At 38.6% G+C, this 16471-nt stretch overlaps 3 protein-coding genes across 4 annotated transcripts in view; all 3 read left to right on the top strand.

The window, feature by feature from the left end:
• The window catches only part of fli1rs (Fli-1 proto-oncogene, ETS transcription factor-related sequence), a 28125-nt gene extending 19895 nt beyond the window's left edge, over positions 1 to 8230 (top strand). For both annotated transcript variants that reach the window (XM_026911160.3, XM_053228138.1), the window contains exons 5-9: positions 321 to 392; positions 3688 to 3753; positions 4564 to 4626; positions 4726 to 4773; positions 6796 to 8230. In XM_026911160.3, the coding sequence (XP_026766961.3) occupies positions 321 to 392; positions 3688 to 3753; positions 4564 to 4626; positions 4726 to 4773; positions 6796 to 7319 (773 nt within the window). In that variant the 3' untranslated portion in view covers positions 7320 to 8230. The remainder of the gene's footprint in view (positions 1 to 320; positions 393 to 3687; positions 3754 to 4563; positions 4627 to 4725; positions 4774 to 6795) is intronic.
• A 1072-nt stretch (positions 8231 to 9302) lies between these two features.
• Positions 9303 to 15227, top strand: fbl (fibrillarin). Its single transcript, XM_026911137.3, has 9 exons — positions 9303 to 9459; positions 11380 to 11490; positions 11749 to 11901; positions 12005 to 12099; positions 13058 to 13228; positions 13428 to 13560; positions 13841 to 13953; positions 14089 to 14234; positions 14692 to 15227. The coding sequence occupies exons 1-9, from the start codon at positions 9450 to 9452 to the stop codon at positions 14714 to 14716; spliced, it is 957 nt and encodes a 318-aa protein (XP_026766938.1). The 5' UTR covers positions 9303 to 9449; the 3' UTR covers positions 14717 to 15227.
• A 956-nt stretch (positions 15228 to 16183) lies between these two features.
• Positions 16184 to 16471, top strand: part of alkbh8 (alkB homolog 8, tRNA methyltransferase) — a 6615-nt gene continuing 6327 nt past the window's right edge. The window contains exon 1 of the mRNA XM_026911130.3: positions 16184 to 16471. This exon is cut by the window's right edge and continues 5 nt beyond it. Coding sequence (XP_026766931.3) covers positions 16342 to 16471 — 130 coding nt within the window. The 5' untranslated portion in view covers positions 16184 to 16341.

The raw sequence follows: 16471 nt of genomic DNA, 5'->3' as shown, positions 1-16471 counted from the left end.
AGTGTACTGCCTGCTATCCTGCTAGTACTCAGATAGCTACTGCTAAAGAGGTGCCATTAACATGATCTATGTTAACTAATTAACTAGTTAACATGTAGGTAGCTTGCAAGTTAGCTAATGTTGCTAAACTGTTATATTGTGTAGTGAGTAGTTTATACCTAGCAATACACAGAAATAAGGAGTGAAAAGAAATGCTAGCGGTGACTTTTAGTAATTTGTTTAAATCAGTGTTTTTATATTGCATGTCATTGAAATGAAGAGAGCATTGATGCTGTGAAAATGTATTTATTTATTGTGTATTTTTTGTGTTTGTCCTGCAGGTAGTCCGACCTTCTCGTACCCAACGACCCCCACCAACACACAGCCCGCGCCGAGAATACAGGTCAAAGCCGGTAAGACCAAAACGTTCAAAAGATAGCGTACGAAAGAAATTCAAATGAGTACCACAATTTGTTCAGATCACTGATGGAGGAACCAGCGTATACCAGTGACATTTGTGTGTATTCACATCATTATGGCAATAATCACAAACACATTTCTTTCCCATCGTTTAACCTGAGAGGGCAATGTGATCTGAATGAAGCCATCAATCATCACTTTCTGAATTAGCAGCTTAAAGCCAAAAATACGACTGTTTCTATCTGCTCATATACTTTGCAGAATGGTAGATATCCTTCAGCTTATTTGGGCCAAAACATATAGAGTATAAAGTATTCGTTCAATCCCATGATAAAAACATCTTTATTAAGTGTGCTAAATCATGCTTAACGTTAATGTTGAAACCAGGAAGCTCTTAACAACAAACAAGAAACATGGTGCAGAGGAATTACAGAGGAAATACACAAGAAGACTTCTCAACCGCACAAATAAACACAAAGGGTATAAATAGCATGAGGGAAGAAGCAACAATGAGCCAATCAAAAAAGGAGGGTGAGTTGATTACGGCGGGAAACAATGACCATATAAGGAAGACGGAGGGTAAATGGGGACAAACGGGAACGCAGTGTGGTGGGTCAACAGGGACAGAAAAAGGGGAAGATGTGACAAAGCCTCCCCTTAATTTGTCCCAAATCTTGCAATCTGGGGCAAGGTGAAGGAGCAGAGACACTAGTGAGGGGAAATAAATAAGCACTTATATTAGGAAAGCAATTGAAATGTTGACCAGATCATGGTCCAACCATGACTGAGGTAGAGACAAACTCCAAAGAGTCAAAGATACAAAATGAAACAGGAGCAAGTAGTAAGACTGAAGATCAGGAACTAATATCAACTTAGGAACAGGAACTGAGACAGTAGGTGAGCTCTGGACAAGAAGAAGCACAGGAAATTAACTAGGAATAGTGTATAGTTTATAGGGTCTGTACTTGAATCTAGAACAGCAAGAATTGCAATGTTAGCAGCACAGAATGCTCACAAAGATGGTGCCTCTTGGATCAGCAACAACAGAGTTGCAGGGCAACTCAGGGGATAACGGAGGGTCAGAGTAGCACACTGGTGTGCCAAAGGACTCTCCTTCTGGTGGATACAGGAACTAGCACAGCTGCAGGTTGGCTTACTTGCACGCTGTGGACCTTGCACTGCAGAGAGTCATGGAACTTGGCTAGTAGCAGCTCAGGAAGCTTCACTCTGGTCAATCAGGGAGTCAGGGAACCTGCATGGTGGCAGATCATGGTCAACTTGCTTGACGATGGCTCAAGAAACCTGGGATCTGGCAGCTTCATTCTGGTCATTGCGTTGTTGTGGGTCAGGGAACTTGCACACTGGGGAGTCAGGGAACGTGAATGGTGGTAGATTGGGGACCGTGCATAGTGGTGGGTCATGGAACTTGGGTGCTGGGGAATCGGGGAACTTGCATGGTTGTAGGTCAGGTACATTGCACATAAGTGTGTCATGGAACGTGTCTGGTTGCAGAACTGGGAACTTGCATTCCAGTCAGTAAAGGACCTTGCATGCTTGTACATCAGAGAACTTTCCATGTTGACAAATCTCAAAACTTGCAAACTGAGGAATCAAGGAATGTGTACTCTAGTGGGTCAGGGAACTTGGATAATGATGGATTAAAGATCTTGTGTGGTGATGGGTCAAAGATCTTGCATGCTGGAGATTCTGGGAACTTGCAGACCAGGAGGTTAAGGAGCTTAACCAATGGTTCAGGGGCACCATCGTGCTTGCCTCAGAGCAAATGATGCAGATTATTTTTCTATAGTCCATATAACATAAAAATAGATTTTAGTAGGCAGCTGATCTGTCTAAGCATTTATCCAAAAGAAAAACTACCAGTGTAGACATTTGCAACATGGAGCACCCTAACTGCATTTAACCTATAGGTGGTGTTAGGGGGTTTCCCCTGTTCCACTAACAACGTGCTGATTCTATAGCAGGTGTCTATATCTGGAACTTTTTTTTGCAGTTTCCACTAGTACTTGACTAGCAAGATGGGCCCTTTTTTCAGAAGCAAGAACTAGTCACGTCTGTGGCTTGCAGACAGCGGCGTTTCATCAACATGACAACTAAATTTATAGTATTGTTTGACTGGTTCCCCAAAAGAGTGGGAAAAGTGTACCAGAAACCAAACAGAACTTGCTATATTTAGTAGAGAACTCCTGAAACATGTCATCAAGTCAAGACCAACTGGTTCTCTAAAAGAGTGGGAAAAGTGTATGAGAACCCAAACAGAGCTTACTGTATTCAGTAGAAGACTTCTAAAACATCATGAACATCATCAAAACTTGTAAATCTGATGAAACAGTTTTTGAATTCAGTGTGCATTTTGTGCTGTTAAAGAGGGTCTCAGGGTCTCCAGCAGCCCAAACAAAAACTGACGGCTAAGTAGTCTTTGAATTTTCTTCAGTTTCAGACAGGAAGCAGCTGCACTGCAACAGGAAACTGGGTGCCCCATTAGGACACAATTGACTATTTTGTTATACATGCGTTAGCCTGCAACAAAAGGACAGTCCTCCTGAGGGACTGTGGGTCATCTTCAGCTCTCCTTAGGTCACTTTGTTCTGGCTACCTTTGTTTCTCCAGGGTCTTTAATGTAGCTCTTCCTTCCTCCCTCCTTTTTCCTGCAGAATCTCCCTCCATCAGCTCCTCCTAACTCCTTACTGAAGTACGAACAAAGAATGCAGAAAAACCAAAATATTACAAACACACTAAATTTTTGCCTGAGAAAAGCTCAAAGGATTTTAACGTGACCTCACTGTGGGGCAGTTTGTTTTCATCATAGTAGTAAAAAGCGTTAACAATTACAGAATAAAAATTCTTTATACTTTACGCTGTAAGACTTTTGACCAAGCCGAGCTCACGGAGGTTTAAAGTCCCAGCCCTGAACAATAACATTTACACCCTAAGGGCCTGCACTTCCTGTCTAGGAATTATGAGAATCACAAAGATAAGAATTATTGGGGAACACATTGCTCGCATGAAACGTTTTATTGACGTTTAAACAGTTCAGTAAGAATATATCAAATCTACAAAAATAATACTACATTTAACATATTTTTGGTGTTAGATGTCAAATATAAATAATATAAATACACATATAAAATAAATAAGCAATAATTCCTAATAGTGCAGAATGCTACAGCAGTAGTTGCTGTTTGGACATTTCCTGAAATTAAAATAATTCATTAAATTTAAAACTGTGGAGAGTTTCATTTCAGCTCTTCTTGTCTTGTTTTCCTGCAGAAAACAGTTTTGAGGAAATCAGCAGGAGAAACAGCTGGCCATCAGGGGCCATGACAGTTCCTAAAGGTACCTGATACACACCTGATACACACCTGATAAATACCTGATACACACCTGATACACGCCTGATACACACCTGATAAATACCTGATACACACCTGATAAATACCTGATACACACCTGATACATACCTGATAAATACCTGATACACGCCTGATACACACCTGATAAATACCTGATATACACCTGATAAATACCTGATACACGCCTGATACACACCTGATAAATACCTGATACACACATGATAAATACCTGATACACACCTGATAAATACCTGATACACACCTGATAATTACCTAATAAATACCTGATACACACCTGATAAATACCTGATACACACCTGATAATTACCTAATAAATACCTGATACACACCTGATAATTACCTGATAAATACCTGATACACACATGATAAATACCTGATACACACGTGATAAATACCTGATACACACCTGATAATTACCTGATAAATACCTGATACACACATGATAAATACCTGATACACACGTGATAAATACCTGATACACACATGATAAATACCTGATACACAACTGATAATTACCTAATAAATACCTGATACACACGTGATAAATACCTGATACACACCTGATAATTACCTGATAAATACCTGATACATACGTGATACACACCTGATACAGGATACAGTGGATAATGTTTTATTTTAATTTTTTTTTTTTTTTTTTTACGTCACAGTTCTGACTGTTGTTTGTCACTTCTGTGGAATTATATTAATGAAGTTTAAGTTAATTAAAGATTAAAAACGATTTGTAGCTCGGGTTAATGTTGTACTTTTGCAGGTTCTCCAGTGGAGCAGCAGCACAACAGCAGGATCACAGACCCTTCATCCAGAATCACTCAAGGTAAAAACTCAGACAATAAAAATGTTTTTCTCTTTTGTTTTTTGTCGTAACTGACCTTTCATATTTTACTCTGTATTAACCAGTGGTTTTTGTTTTTAGATCCGTACCAAGCGCTAGGGCCGATCAGCAGCCGCCTCGCTAATCCAGGTAAGAAATGTAAGATATTCAGGAGCCTAAATGATTAACCTCAGAAAAACATGACATTTTTATTCACTTTAAAGACTTTAAACACACCGACTCGGTTCTAAACAGACCTGCTGAGAGTTATTTTATTTCAGAATCACTCTGTATTACCCATAATGCACTGCGTATGAGCGTACATCACATTAACTCTAGAGTGCAAAATACAGGCCCTACTACAGTCCATTATACTATACATTACTGTAGCATTCTATGTGTACTGTACTGCACTGTACAATACTACACAATACTACACTACACTATACTATACAGTACTGTAGCATTCTATGTGTACTGTACTGCACTGTACAATACTACACAATACTACACTACACTATACTATACTATACAGTACTGTAGCATTCTATATGTACTGTACTGTACAAAACTACACAATACTACACAATACTATACAGTATTGTAGCATACTATATGCACTGTACCGTACCATAATATATATACTGTACAATATTACACTATACTACAGTATAGTATTGTATATGCTACAGCACCGAAATGTACTATACTGTACTGTACAATACTATACTATTCTATACTATACAGTACTGTACCATAATATATATACTGTACTGTACAATACTATACTATAATATAATAATAATGTATATGCTACAGTACAGTACTATACTATACTATTCTATACTATACAGTACTGTACAATACTACATGTACTGTACAATATTACACTATAGTATAGTATAGTATTGTATATTCTACAGCACTGTAATGTACTATACAACACTGTACTATACTATACAGTACTGTACAATACTATATGTACTATACAATGTTACACTATACTATACTATACTATATCATTGTATATGTTACAGTACTGTGCTGTACTATACTATACTATACTATGCAGTACTGTACAATACTATATGTACTATACAATGTTATACTATACTATACTATATCATTGTATATGTTACAGTACTGTGCTGTACTGTACTATACTATACTATACTATACTATTCTATATTATACAGTACTGTACCATACTATATGTACTGTGCTGTATAATATAATACTATAGTATAGTGTAGTATATGCTACATTCATGTACTATACTATACTATACTATACTATACTCTATTTTGCTATACTATATTTTGCTATACTATGCTACCTTATACTATACCTGTATTGCACCATATATTCCACATGCTATTTTATACTATACTATACTGGTCTGTACTCCACTGAGCTATACTCTATTATATTAAACTAAACTTTGTGATATTATACTAAACTATACTTTAACATACTATACCATGCTATGCTATACTATACACAGCACTATACTGTATATCACTATACTGTACTCCACTGTACTGTACTGGAGTATACTATTATATTAGACTTGACTACATGGCACTGTGTTATAATATGTTGTGCTATGATACTATACTACATTATACTATACAGTGCTGTACCACACTATATGTACTGCACTGTACTGTACTGGAGAGCAGTGTACTACACTACACTACACTATGCTGTGCAGTACAGTACCATACTACACTATACACTACACTATACTATACTATACCATACCATAGCATACTATGGTATACAATGCTATATCATAGTGTGCGTGGTATTATAGTATACTGTGCTCATAGTATACCATGCTATGCTACTTTATACTATACCGGTACTCTACCATACTATATGTACTATATTCTATACTATGCTATGTGATACAGGACTATATGGTACTATACTATACGAGATGGTACTGTATTATGCTTTACTATACTACACTGTACTGTACCGTACTACTTTATATTATACAGTACAGTACAGTACAATGCTATACGATACTATACACCCTATTTTATACTATACACTGCACTGTACTATACTATATGTTACTATATGGTACTGTAGTATACTACATGGTACTATGCTATGCTATACTATACTACTGTGGTGTGATTGTAATTTTCCCTGGTTCTGCAGGTTCAGGTCAGATCCAGCTGTGGCAGTTTTTGCTCGAGCTCCTTTCGGACAGCAGCAACGCCAACATCATCACCTGGGAAGGAACGAACGGCGAGTTTAAGATGACCGACCCGGACGAAGTGGCCAAGCGCTGGGGCGAGCGCAAGAGCAAACCCAACATGAACTACGACAAGCTGAGCCGCGCCCTGCGCTACTACTACGACAAGAACATCATGACCAAAGTGCACGGCAAGCGCTACGCCTACAAGTTCGACTTCCAGGGCATCTCTCAGGCGCACCAGAACCACCCGACCGAGGGCAACGTCCTGAAATACCAGACCGATGTGCCCTACGTCCAGGGCTACCACAGCCACCAGCCCAAAGTGAACTTCATGAACCCGCACTCCGGCCCCATGCCCGTGTCCTCGAGCAGCTTTTTCCCTCCCACCACCAACTACTGGAACTCAGCGGCCAGCGTCGTTTATCCCAGTTCACCGATGCCTCGACACCCGGCCACACACTCGCATTTAAACTCTTATTATTAAAATCACAGAGAGAATAAATTCGGCGTCAGCACTAGTGGATGTCTTCCAACAGATCCACTGTTAGTTTGTGGAGATTTATGTCATAGAAAAGACTGTTTTTAATCATCCAGCACCAAGAAAACCAACATTTGGTCGTTTGGATAAAAAGTCTTATTATTAAAAGATGTAGAATAAATAACAACATGTCCCTATTTAGCTTTTTTTTTTTTTTTTTTTTTTTTATTACTACTAACTGATCCACAGGATTTATTTACAACCTAACTCTTATCTGGTTAAAGAGGAACCACAGCTAAGACTTAGAGCATAAAAGGGCCAAAAGGTCATGTAAGGAACCAAGAAAAATGACAAACAAGAAAAAAAAAGACTTTTCTTAAGATTTCTTTGGTGGTTTAAACCTCTGTAAACTTCAACTAAAAAGCCAACACTGGGTTTGTTGAGAGTGAGAGGATTATTTTTGCTGTTAACATAAAGGATTATTTTTGTTCTAAATTTACCTGTAATTTGCCTTTGAAAGTCTTTTATGTCCAGAGACACATTCACATCTGAGCTTGTTTTATTATAATTATTATTTATATAATACGACATCCATCACGTGTGAAATTTTCCACCAACAGCTTCAAAACCTAAAGGGAAAGGAGTTTTTAAAAGGACTTTTTTATGATATAAACAAAACTTCTACTAAAGATATATTACTTGTAGCAGTTACAATTACACACACACACACACACACACACACAAGTGTAAATAATAGTTGCCAACTTTGCATAAAAGGGCAACAGTTTTCTTCCTCGGATTACAAACTCACAATTTCTGTATTGTTTTCATGCCTTTGTACAGACCTTTATGAGGTGAAACAGCATCACATTTATGTAACGAATTTTTAAACCAATAAAATAAACATGTATCTCACATTTACTTTTTTTTTTTTTTTTTTTGCACTCAAAGATGCTTCCTCGGTTTTATTATCAAGCTTATTTTAGTGACAAATTATAATCTAGTAGCACTTAATCTAATCTAATCTAATCTAATCTCTGTATAAAATATCCATGCAAATGTGAATAAAAATAAGAAAATAAGAGCAAAAATAAGAATTAAAAATAAGAGCAAAAATGTAATTTCTCGAAGAAATTAAACCTGTTATGTGGAGAGAGAGAGTCAGAAAGAGAGAGAGGGAGTGAGAGAGTCAGAGAGAGAGAGAGAGAGAGTCAGAGAGAGAGAGAGAGTGAGAGAGAGTCAGAGAGAGAGAGAGAGAGTGAGAGAGAGTCAGAGAGAGAGAGTCAGAGAGAGAGAGAGAGAGTGAGAGAGAGTCAGAGAGAGAGAGTCAGAGAGAGGGAGAGAGAGAGAGAGTCAGAGAGAGAGAGTCAGAGAGAGAGAGTGAGAGTCAGAGAGAGAGAGTCAGAAAGAGAGAGAGTCAGAGAGAGGGAGAGAGTCAGAGAGAGAGAGTCAGAAAGAGAGAGAGGGAGTGAGAGAGTCAGAGAGAGAGAGAGAGAGAGAGAGAGAGAGAGAAGCAGCCAATCAGAAAAACTGTTTTTAACTGATGTAGTAACCATTATAATAATTTTTTTTTATTTTATGTTTTCCACATAAAATTAAAAAAAAAAAAAAAAGGTAAACATCAACAAGGAAACAAACCAGAGGTAGTCTTAGATCTCATTTACATTTATCTCTTTCAAAAATTAAAAAATAGCACAAGGTTTATATATAAACACGCTGCTGCTGTGTTTTTTTCTCTTGAACACTAGATGGCGCCATCACACTTCTTTCATACATATATGTGTGTGTGTGTGTGTGTGTGTGTGTGTGTGAGTATTAGTAGTAGTAGTAGTAGTATTATAATTATTTAAAATGTTTTAAACAAAAAAAAACTCAGTTCTCTGTCCTATCTACAGATTTGGATGTAAAGCGTTTTTCCTCCGCAACACTAGGCGGCGCTGTTAAAAAGCAGCGTCCACGTGCCGGACACCAGCTTCGCGGTGCATCATGGGAAAGAAGCTGTGCGGAGACTCACATGTGGTCGCGGGCGCGTGCACGTTGCTGAGTTCATCCGGTGGCGCGGAGAAGAAGAAGAAGAAGCAGAAGAGAAAAAAAACTTCATTTATTCCACTTTAGTCTTTATTTTTCACATCAAACATGAAGCCTGGTGAGTTTTCTGCATGTTTGTGGTTATAAGATAAAATCTAAGATGTAGTTTGACTTAAAATTATGTATATAAAAGTCGGTTTAAAAACGGATGACCGTTGGAACTCGTTAGCTTTTCATGCTAGCGTTTTTAATTTTTAAATCTTATACTTAGCTTTAACGGACGCAGCGCTCGAAATGTTTACTTTTTTTATGTTATTTATAGGTTTTTGTGTTGAAATAATGTAATAAATGGTGGTGTTTCTGATGTGTGTATAATCTGAACCGCATGTTAGTTAGATTACATCAAAGAAATAGTTAAAGTTAGTGTTAAAAAGGAGAGAGAAAGTGTTTATTCAGTCACTCCGAATCGTTTAATTCGGTTTATTTGGGTTTAGATTAATTGTAGGTGTGAACATGTTGGAGGAAAAGTGTGTGTTTATGGATTTAAGCTGAAACACGTTGCTGTAGTGGCCATGTGTCTGTGTGCAGCTCCTCCATTTACACTCAGCCACTGCACTGATACTATTGTTAATATTATTATTACATAAAAGTTAAATTTTTTGCGAATATGAACCCAAAAAAAAGACGTTACATAACTGATAACTACAGTTTATTTTATTTATTAGGATGAGACACTCCGATTTTTTAAAACTATACACATCTCTCACTATCAGTCTGCTGTAGTGGGAAAGAAAATCTGCATTTGTTTATGCAAATGAGTCTCAATCTGATTAAACATGAGCTCATTTGCATACTTTATAAAACCAAAAATATGAATGAGTTGTTAATGTAAACCTGTGATTTGAATTTTACTTACAAAATTTGCTTTTAAAGAAAACTAATCAACATCTTCTGACCAATCAGATTCAAGAATTCAGTTGTTCTGTGGAATAAACAACTGTGTTTTATTTTTATTATTATTATTATTATATTGTGATGCTAAAATAAGCGGAATGTTACGTGTACCTGAGCGCAAACTTAGCAAACACACCAATACACACACAAAAAACACGAATATCAATAAAAATAAATCACATTAGAACTGTTTTCAGTTTAAAAATAAATAAAACATGCATTTTACAGTCTTGTGTTTGAGGATAAACTTCCATTCAGTTTCATAACCGATAAAATGTTAGGGAACGATATCACGATTCCTGCGATCTCGCAGAAAAGTGTATCGCGATATAATTTATAGCGATGTTGATGTTATATCGTATCGTCCAGCCCTGACTGTGACTCTCAGGAGAAAGACTGTTATAAAAAGAAATCCAGCCGTGATCTACGTTTCGGAAAATTCCTCCGTAATGAGCTTCTAATCAGAGACGGGAACGAGCGTGCAAAATGGTGTGAATGCAACTTGTTTAGGAACTGAATTAAAAATAAAATAAAAATAAATAAATGAAAGAACCACAACATGGTTGAATGTGCTTCCGCTCATCTTAGTGTGGTTTGTAAGGTTTATAAAGACGCTGATGTTCATATCGTAATAAATCACGTATCAGGAAACAGGTTTTATATCCGGAGATGTACGACGTGTCGTGATTGTGAAGTGGGCGGAGCTTAAAGCTTCCTTCAGAGCGGCTGTTCGAGTGCACGAAAACAAAACGAGAGAGAGAAATCTTTTTCCTGTCGTTGTTTGGTGGATTTTATTACGACGGTTTACGGGAAAGATGAAGATGTTGTGGATGTTTACAAAAAAATCTATAAAAGGAAAAATCTAAATCGTCATTTTTATCTGTACGTAGTGTCTCGCGTTAAGACGCTATACAGAGCGAAATCTGGCGACGGTTTTCCTTAAACTGCTCTCAGTGAGTGCGCAAACATCTGTAAAGTGTGTGAGGTGGTACAGATACTGTACTGTGTGTATATAAATAAATATATATATAAGTGTTTATTTGCGCAGTGTAACGTGTTAAACCTGCTGATGTTTACGCTCCAGGTTTCAGCCCCCGCGGTGGAGGAGGTGGAGGTTGGGGTGGATTCGGCGGACGAGGACGCGGCGGAGACAGAGGAGGACGCGGCGGGTTTAGAGGAGGACGAGGTGGTGGAGGTAAAGAGGAACTGATACTAAGCGTTTGATTAATTTTCCGTAACAGCAGCTCCGACAGTAGCGCAGGTTTCAATTAATCGCGCTGCTGTAACGTTTCACAAAACATTAAACGCATCTCCAGGTAGAAACGTGTATGCTGTTTTGTTCTTTAATGAGGAGTGAATAGTAATCGATGGTTAATTGCTGAGGTGTAAGAGGAGTAAAACGGTCGGGGACGGACGTGCCGTTCGGGTGGTGATGGTGACTCCGCGTTTGCAGGTGGAGGTTTTAGGTCTCCGGGTGGTGACGGAGGATTCCGGGGCCGTGGTGGAGGCAGAGGGACGCCGAGGGGACGCGGAGGCAGAGGAGCAGGAGGAAGAGGAGGGTTTAGAGGAGGAAGGAAAGTGACGGTGGAGCCGCACAGACACGAAGGTGAGTCGGTGTTGTTAATGAGTGAACTCTGTGTGTGTGTGTGTGTGTGTGTGTGAGTAAATAACTAAATGGCAGAACAGTTACGATGTTTTGACTCCTTCAGGGGTGTTTATCTGCCGTGGGAAGGAAGACGCCCTGGTGACGAAGAACATGGTGGTGGGAGAGTCCGTGTACGGCGAGAAGAGAATCAGCGTCGAGGTCAGACTCCAGCGTCATCAAGACCATTTATAATATTTATTTATCTATCTGTTTATTTACGTTTTCGTTTGTTTTCTGGAAATTCCAGCACTTTAAGCGTTTGACGATCAGAAATAATGCCGAGGACACGGAAACGAGAACTTCTGCTTCCACTAGGCCCGGACGATGTGACAGACAATATCATATCACGATACACGATACATTCCACGATAAAAAGAAGTGCTAACAAACCTTTAATATTAATAATAATAATATTAATATTAATAAAACATTTGAAAAACTGAATCTCATAAAGTGTTTATTTAACGTAAAGAAACTGGAAACGAAGAGAAATACAAAATTCTGTAAAAAATAGTAATGGTTTATAATTGGAAACTAAAGTATGATTTTTTCAATCAGCTTCCAATCAGAGTTTGTGGCTTTTATTTTTAAATAAAAATTTAAAATTAGATTTTTAAGTAGAAGCGCATAATGTTATTAAAATATATATTATTTTACGATACTTGTGATATCTCAGAAGTGTAGTGACGTGTGTGTGTGTATGTGACGATATTTATATTATAATCATCGCGTCACTCAGCGCTAGCAATAAAAGACGAGTGGGCGGGGCTTATAGGGCGTGTCGTTTCTGAGAGCAAAAAAATTTCTGATTGTTAATCAGAGTTTGTACAGAATTGTGTCTAAAATAATTTTGCTTCACACAGCGAGGAATAAATCCAGCGTGACGTTAACAAAACACACAAAGAAGATAAAAGAAGAACGGAGAAAATACTGCCGCTGTTTTATTTCCTGTAAATCGAACACTGAGAGCGAGTCTCGCTGAATGAAGCCCTAACATCGCTTCTGTTCTCATTTGCATAAAGACTTTGCCCCGCCCACGTATAATCTTGATTTCCGGCTGCTCCGTGATGTCACCTTGACGAGATTTGAAATGCCGTGCGTTGTTTTTGTCTCGCAGGACGGAGAGACGAAGATCGAGTACAGGGCGTGGAACCCGTTCCGCTCCAAGCTAGCGGCGGCGATTCTGGGAGGAGTCGATCAGATCCACATCAAACCCGGAGCCAAAGTCATGTACCTGGGAGCGGCGTCGGGAACCACCGTGTCTCACGTCTCCGACATCGTCGGACCCGTACGCACGTTTATCTTTCACCTCCTTCTGCAGATCTTTATTTACTCATCAGATAAAGAATAAAATTATACCGTGGTGTGGAGTTAGAGAGATAAAGAGTGTAATTAAGTGTAGATTATATAAAAGCAGTAACGAATTTCATTAGAGATAGAACAGTAATCTCACACACTTGTTAATAAACGTGTGTGTGTGTGTGTAGGAAGGTTTGGTGTACGCAGTGGAGTTTTCTCACCGCTCCGGCCGAGATTTACTGAACGTGGCTAAAAAGAGAACCAACATTATTCCCATTATCGAAGACGCCAGACATCCACACAAATACCGCATGCTGGTTGGTGAGTGTCTTTCATAAAAATGATAAACTTTCTCACTTTAAAAAACAAAAATTATAATAATAACACACACAGAGTTAAGCAGCAAAACACACCAATTTATGTAAAGTATAAAATAAAATACATAACCATTCATTGTGTTTGTTACTGCAGTTCCAGATATGTCCACTAGGAGGCATAGGTAGTTTTTGCAGTGTTGTGTGTGTGTGAGTGTATAAATTATATTACTGCTCCTGGTGTTTAACTTTGATTTATTTATTTATTTTATTTATTTTTTCCTCAGGGATGGTCGATGTGATTTTCGCTGACGTTGCTCAGCCGGATCAGACGCGTATCGTCGCTCTGAACGCTCACAACTTCCTCAAAAACGGCGGCCATTTTGTCATCTCCATCAAGGTAAAACTTCACACGTTCTGATCAGTGTCACTGCTCTGAAGCTCAGGCTTCTGGTGAAGTTAAACCTGATTTAATAAATGTGTTTATAATAAAGCGCAAAGTTTTTATTCGTGTAAACGTTCCCGGCGTTCTCAGGCGAACTGCATTGACTCGACGGCGTCGCCCGAGGCCGTGTTCGCGTCCGAGGTCAAGAAGATGAGCGCAGAGAACATGAAACCTCAGGAGCAGCTCACGCTCGAGCCGTACGAGAGAGACCACGCCGTCGTCGTTGGGGTGTACAGGTCAGACATGTTCACAATTATTCACACACCTGCTCAGGTTTTGGTACAGACCACACCTGGGTCACATGATAGACGTGTAACGTTCATTCCCCCCCCCACCACAAGGGTGCACAAACTTTTGTACTCAGCTGTGCAATGTAGAAACAAGGCAGCACTGACTTCTCTCTCTCGCTCTCTTTTTCTGTGTGTGTGTGTGTGTGTGTGTGTGTCTTTACATCCATGTATAGTTGAGTGCAAAAGTTTGTGCACCCCAGGTAACATGTCACTTGAACTTGTCAGTTTTTCAAACTTTGCTATCTGTAATTCTATCTGACCGTCAAAAAAAAGGTGCCTCTGGTGAAGTTAAACGTATATTTTATTATATTTAAACACTGTATTTTGTGTTTATTATATTTAAACACTTTATTTTGTGTTTTTTACCCCCTGAAGCTAACCCTCGTGTGTGTTTTCTCTTCAGGCCGCCTCCTAAACAGAAGAAATGAAGACGCCGCGGTGTAAATTTGCGTTTGGACGTTTTTCTGTTCCCGCTGATCCTCCAGCTTTGACCACCGACTGAAACACACTGCTTTCTGCTTTCTCCAGCCGTGTGAGTGTGTGAGTGTGTGAGTGTGTGAGTGTGTGAGTGTGTGAGTGTGTGAGTGTGTGAGTGTGTGAGTGTGTGAGTTCGCTGGAGGTGAAGAACTTCCACAGTACATCAGTGTTTTATTATCCTGTGCTGTTTCAGTAACTCGGCTCTCTCTGTGCTAATCGTTAGCGTAATCAGCGGCGTGACTCGATCAGGAAGTTCTTACTGTGTATTATAGTATATTAAACCATGAAAAGTTTGTTTTACTTTTTGTGAACGATTTGCTTTTCAGCATCTTTCTGCTTTCTTTGATATCCAAAATTATGTCTAGGGGGAAAAAGAAAAATGTAGATTTCTGTTGGTCATGTGACTGTACAGACTGATGTTTGGGTTTTTTTTTTTTAATTAAATAATTTCAAACACCTTTAGTTCTGTGTGTTTGTGCTGTTTTATTATGTTTTTTCTTCAGTTTAATAGTTAATAACATGTAAAATAATCTATCAATAAAGGGCTCATCATGACTTTTTCACAAATGTCTCTGAATTCTGGTAAATGAATTAAAAAATGTGTGTATTTTTATGTTTCTCTTCTACAAAAAAGGTACAAATTTTATTTAAAAAAAAAAAAAACAGAAACCTATAAAGACAATTGTTTAACTATTAATTGAAAAAAACAACAAAATGTATAATAACTGACAGTAAATTGTTAATTATTACTATTTCTAATCATTACTATTATAGAGATTAGAATAATTATTGGTGTATTAATATAATTACTATTATAAAGAGTATAATAATTCTGATCGTAAGGTTTTATCAAGTTTATTTAAATACACTATATGTCCATAAGTATGTGCACCCCTGACCATCACACCCACGTGTCCTTGTTGAACGTCTCACTCCAGATTTATTCCCCGTGTGTTTGCTGTTATAATAAGCTCCACTCTTCTGGGAAGCTTTCCACTAGATGTTGGAGCGTGGCTGTGGGGATTTGTGTTCATTCAGCTACAAGAGCATTAGTGAGATCAGGCGCTGATGTTGGGATGTCGAGGAGGTCTGGGGTTCAGTCGGTGCTCCAGTTCTTCCCAAAGGTGTTCAGTGGGGTTGAGGTCAGGGCTCTGTGCAGGACACTCGAGTTCTTCCACTCCAACCTTCACACACCATGTCTTCATGGAGCTCGCTTTGTGCACAGGGGCATTGTCATGCTGGAACAGGTTTGAGTCTCTTAGTTCCAGTGAAGGGAAACTGTAAAGCTACAGCACACAGAGACGCTCTATACAACTGTGTGCTTCAGACTTTGTGGAAACAGTTTGGAAAGTGAATGAGATGGTCAGGGGTGCACATACTTTTGGCCATATAGTGTAAAAACAAGTAGGGAACCATTTATGGTTCACAGATTAGTCTTAAAGGCATGGATTAAGAAAAGTAGCACGGTTTCAAAGTATTGACATTTTAATTATAATTAATAAATCGGGAAAAAACTAATAGGAACTCATTTTTGTAGCTCTCGTTGCACCCGGGACTCAATACAAAGACGCACTCAATGGAGGCTCCTGTGCAGAACGTGAAAAGTGTCAGAAGATCCAAAGAGGATAAAAAACTGCTGAAGAGACAAATAAAAGCTTCTCACACACTGCTGAAGCATGAAGGCATCACCACCGCGTCCCAGCCCA

Source organism: Pangasianodon hypophthalmus, chromosome 22 (assembly GCF_027358585.1).
Source record: "Pangasianodon hypophthalmus isolate fPanHyp1 chromosome 22, fPanHyp1.pri, whole genome shotgun sequence".
Lineage (NCBI taxonomy): Eukaryota > Metazoa > Chordata > Actinopteri > Siluriformes > Pangasiidae > Pangasianodon > Pangasianodon hypophthalmus.
This window is presented reverse-complemented; position numbering and strand designations above follow the sequence as displayed.

Bases quoted from the DNA above. Each gene is read 5' to 3' on its own strand.
- fbl (XM_026911137.3), top strand. The intron at 11,491-11,748 runs GTAAAGAGGAAC...CCGCGTTTGCAG, and splicing joins AGGAGGACGAGGTGGTGGAG to GTGGAGGTTTTAGGTCTCCG. The intron at 13,954-14,088 runs GTAAAACTTCAC...CGGCGTTCTCAG, and splicing joins ATTTTGTCATCTCCATCAAG to GCGAACTGCATTGACTCGAC.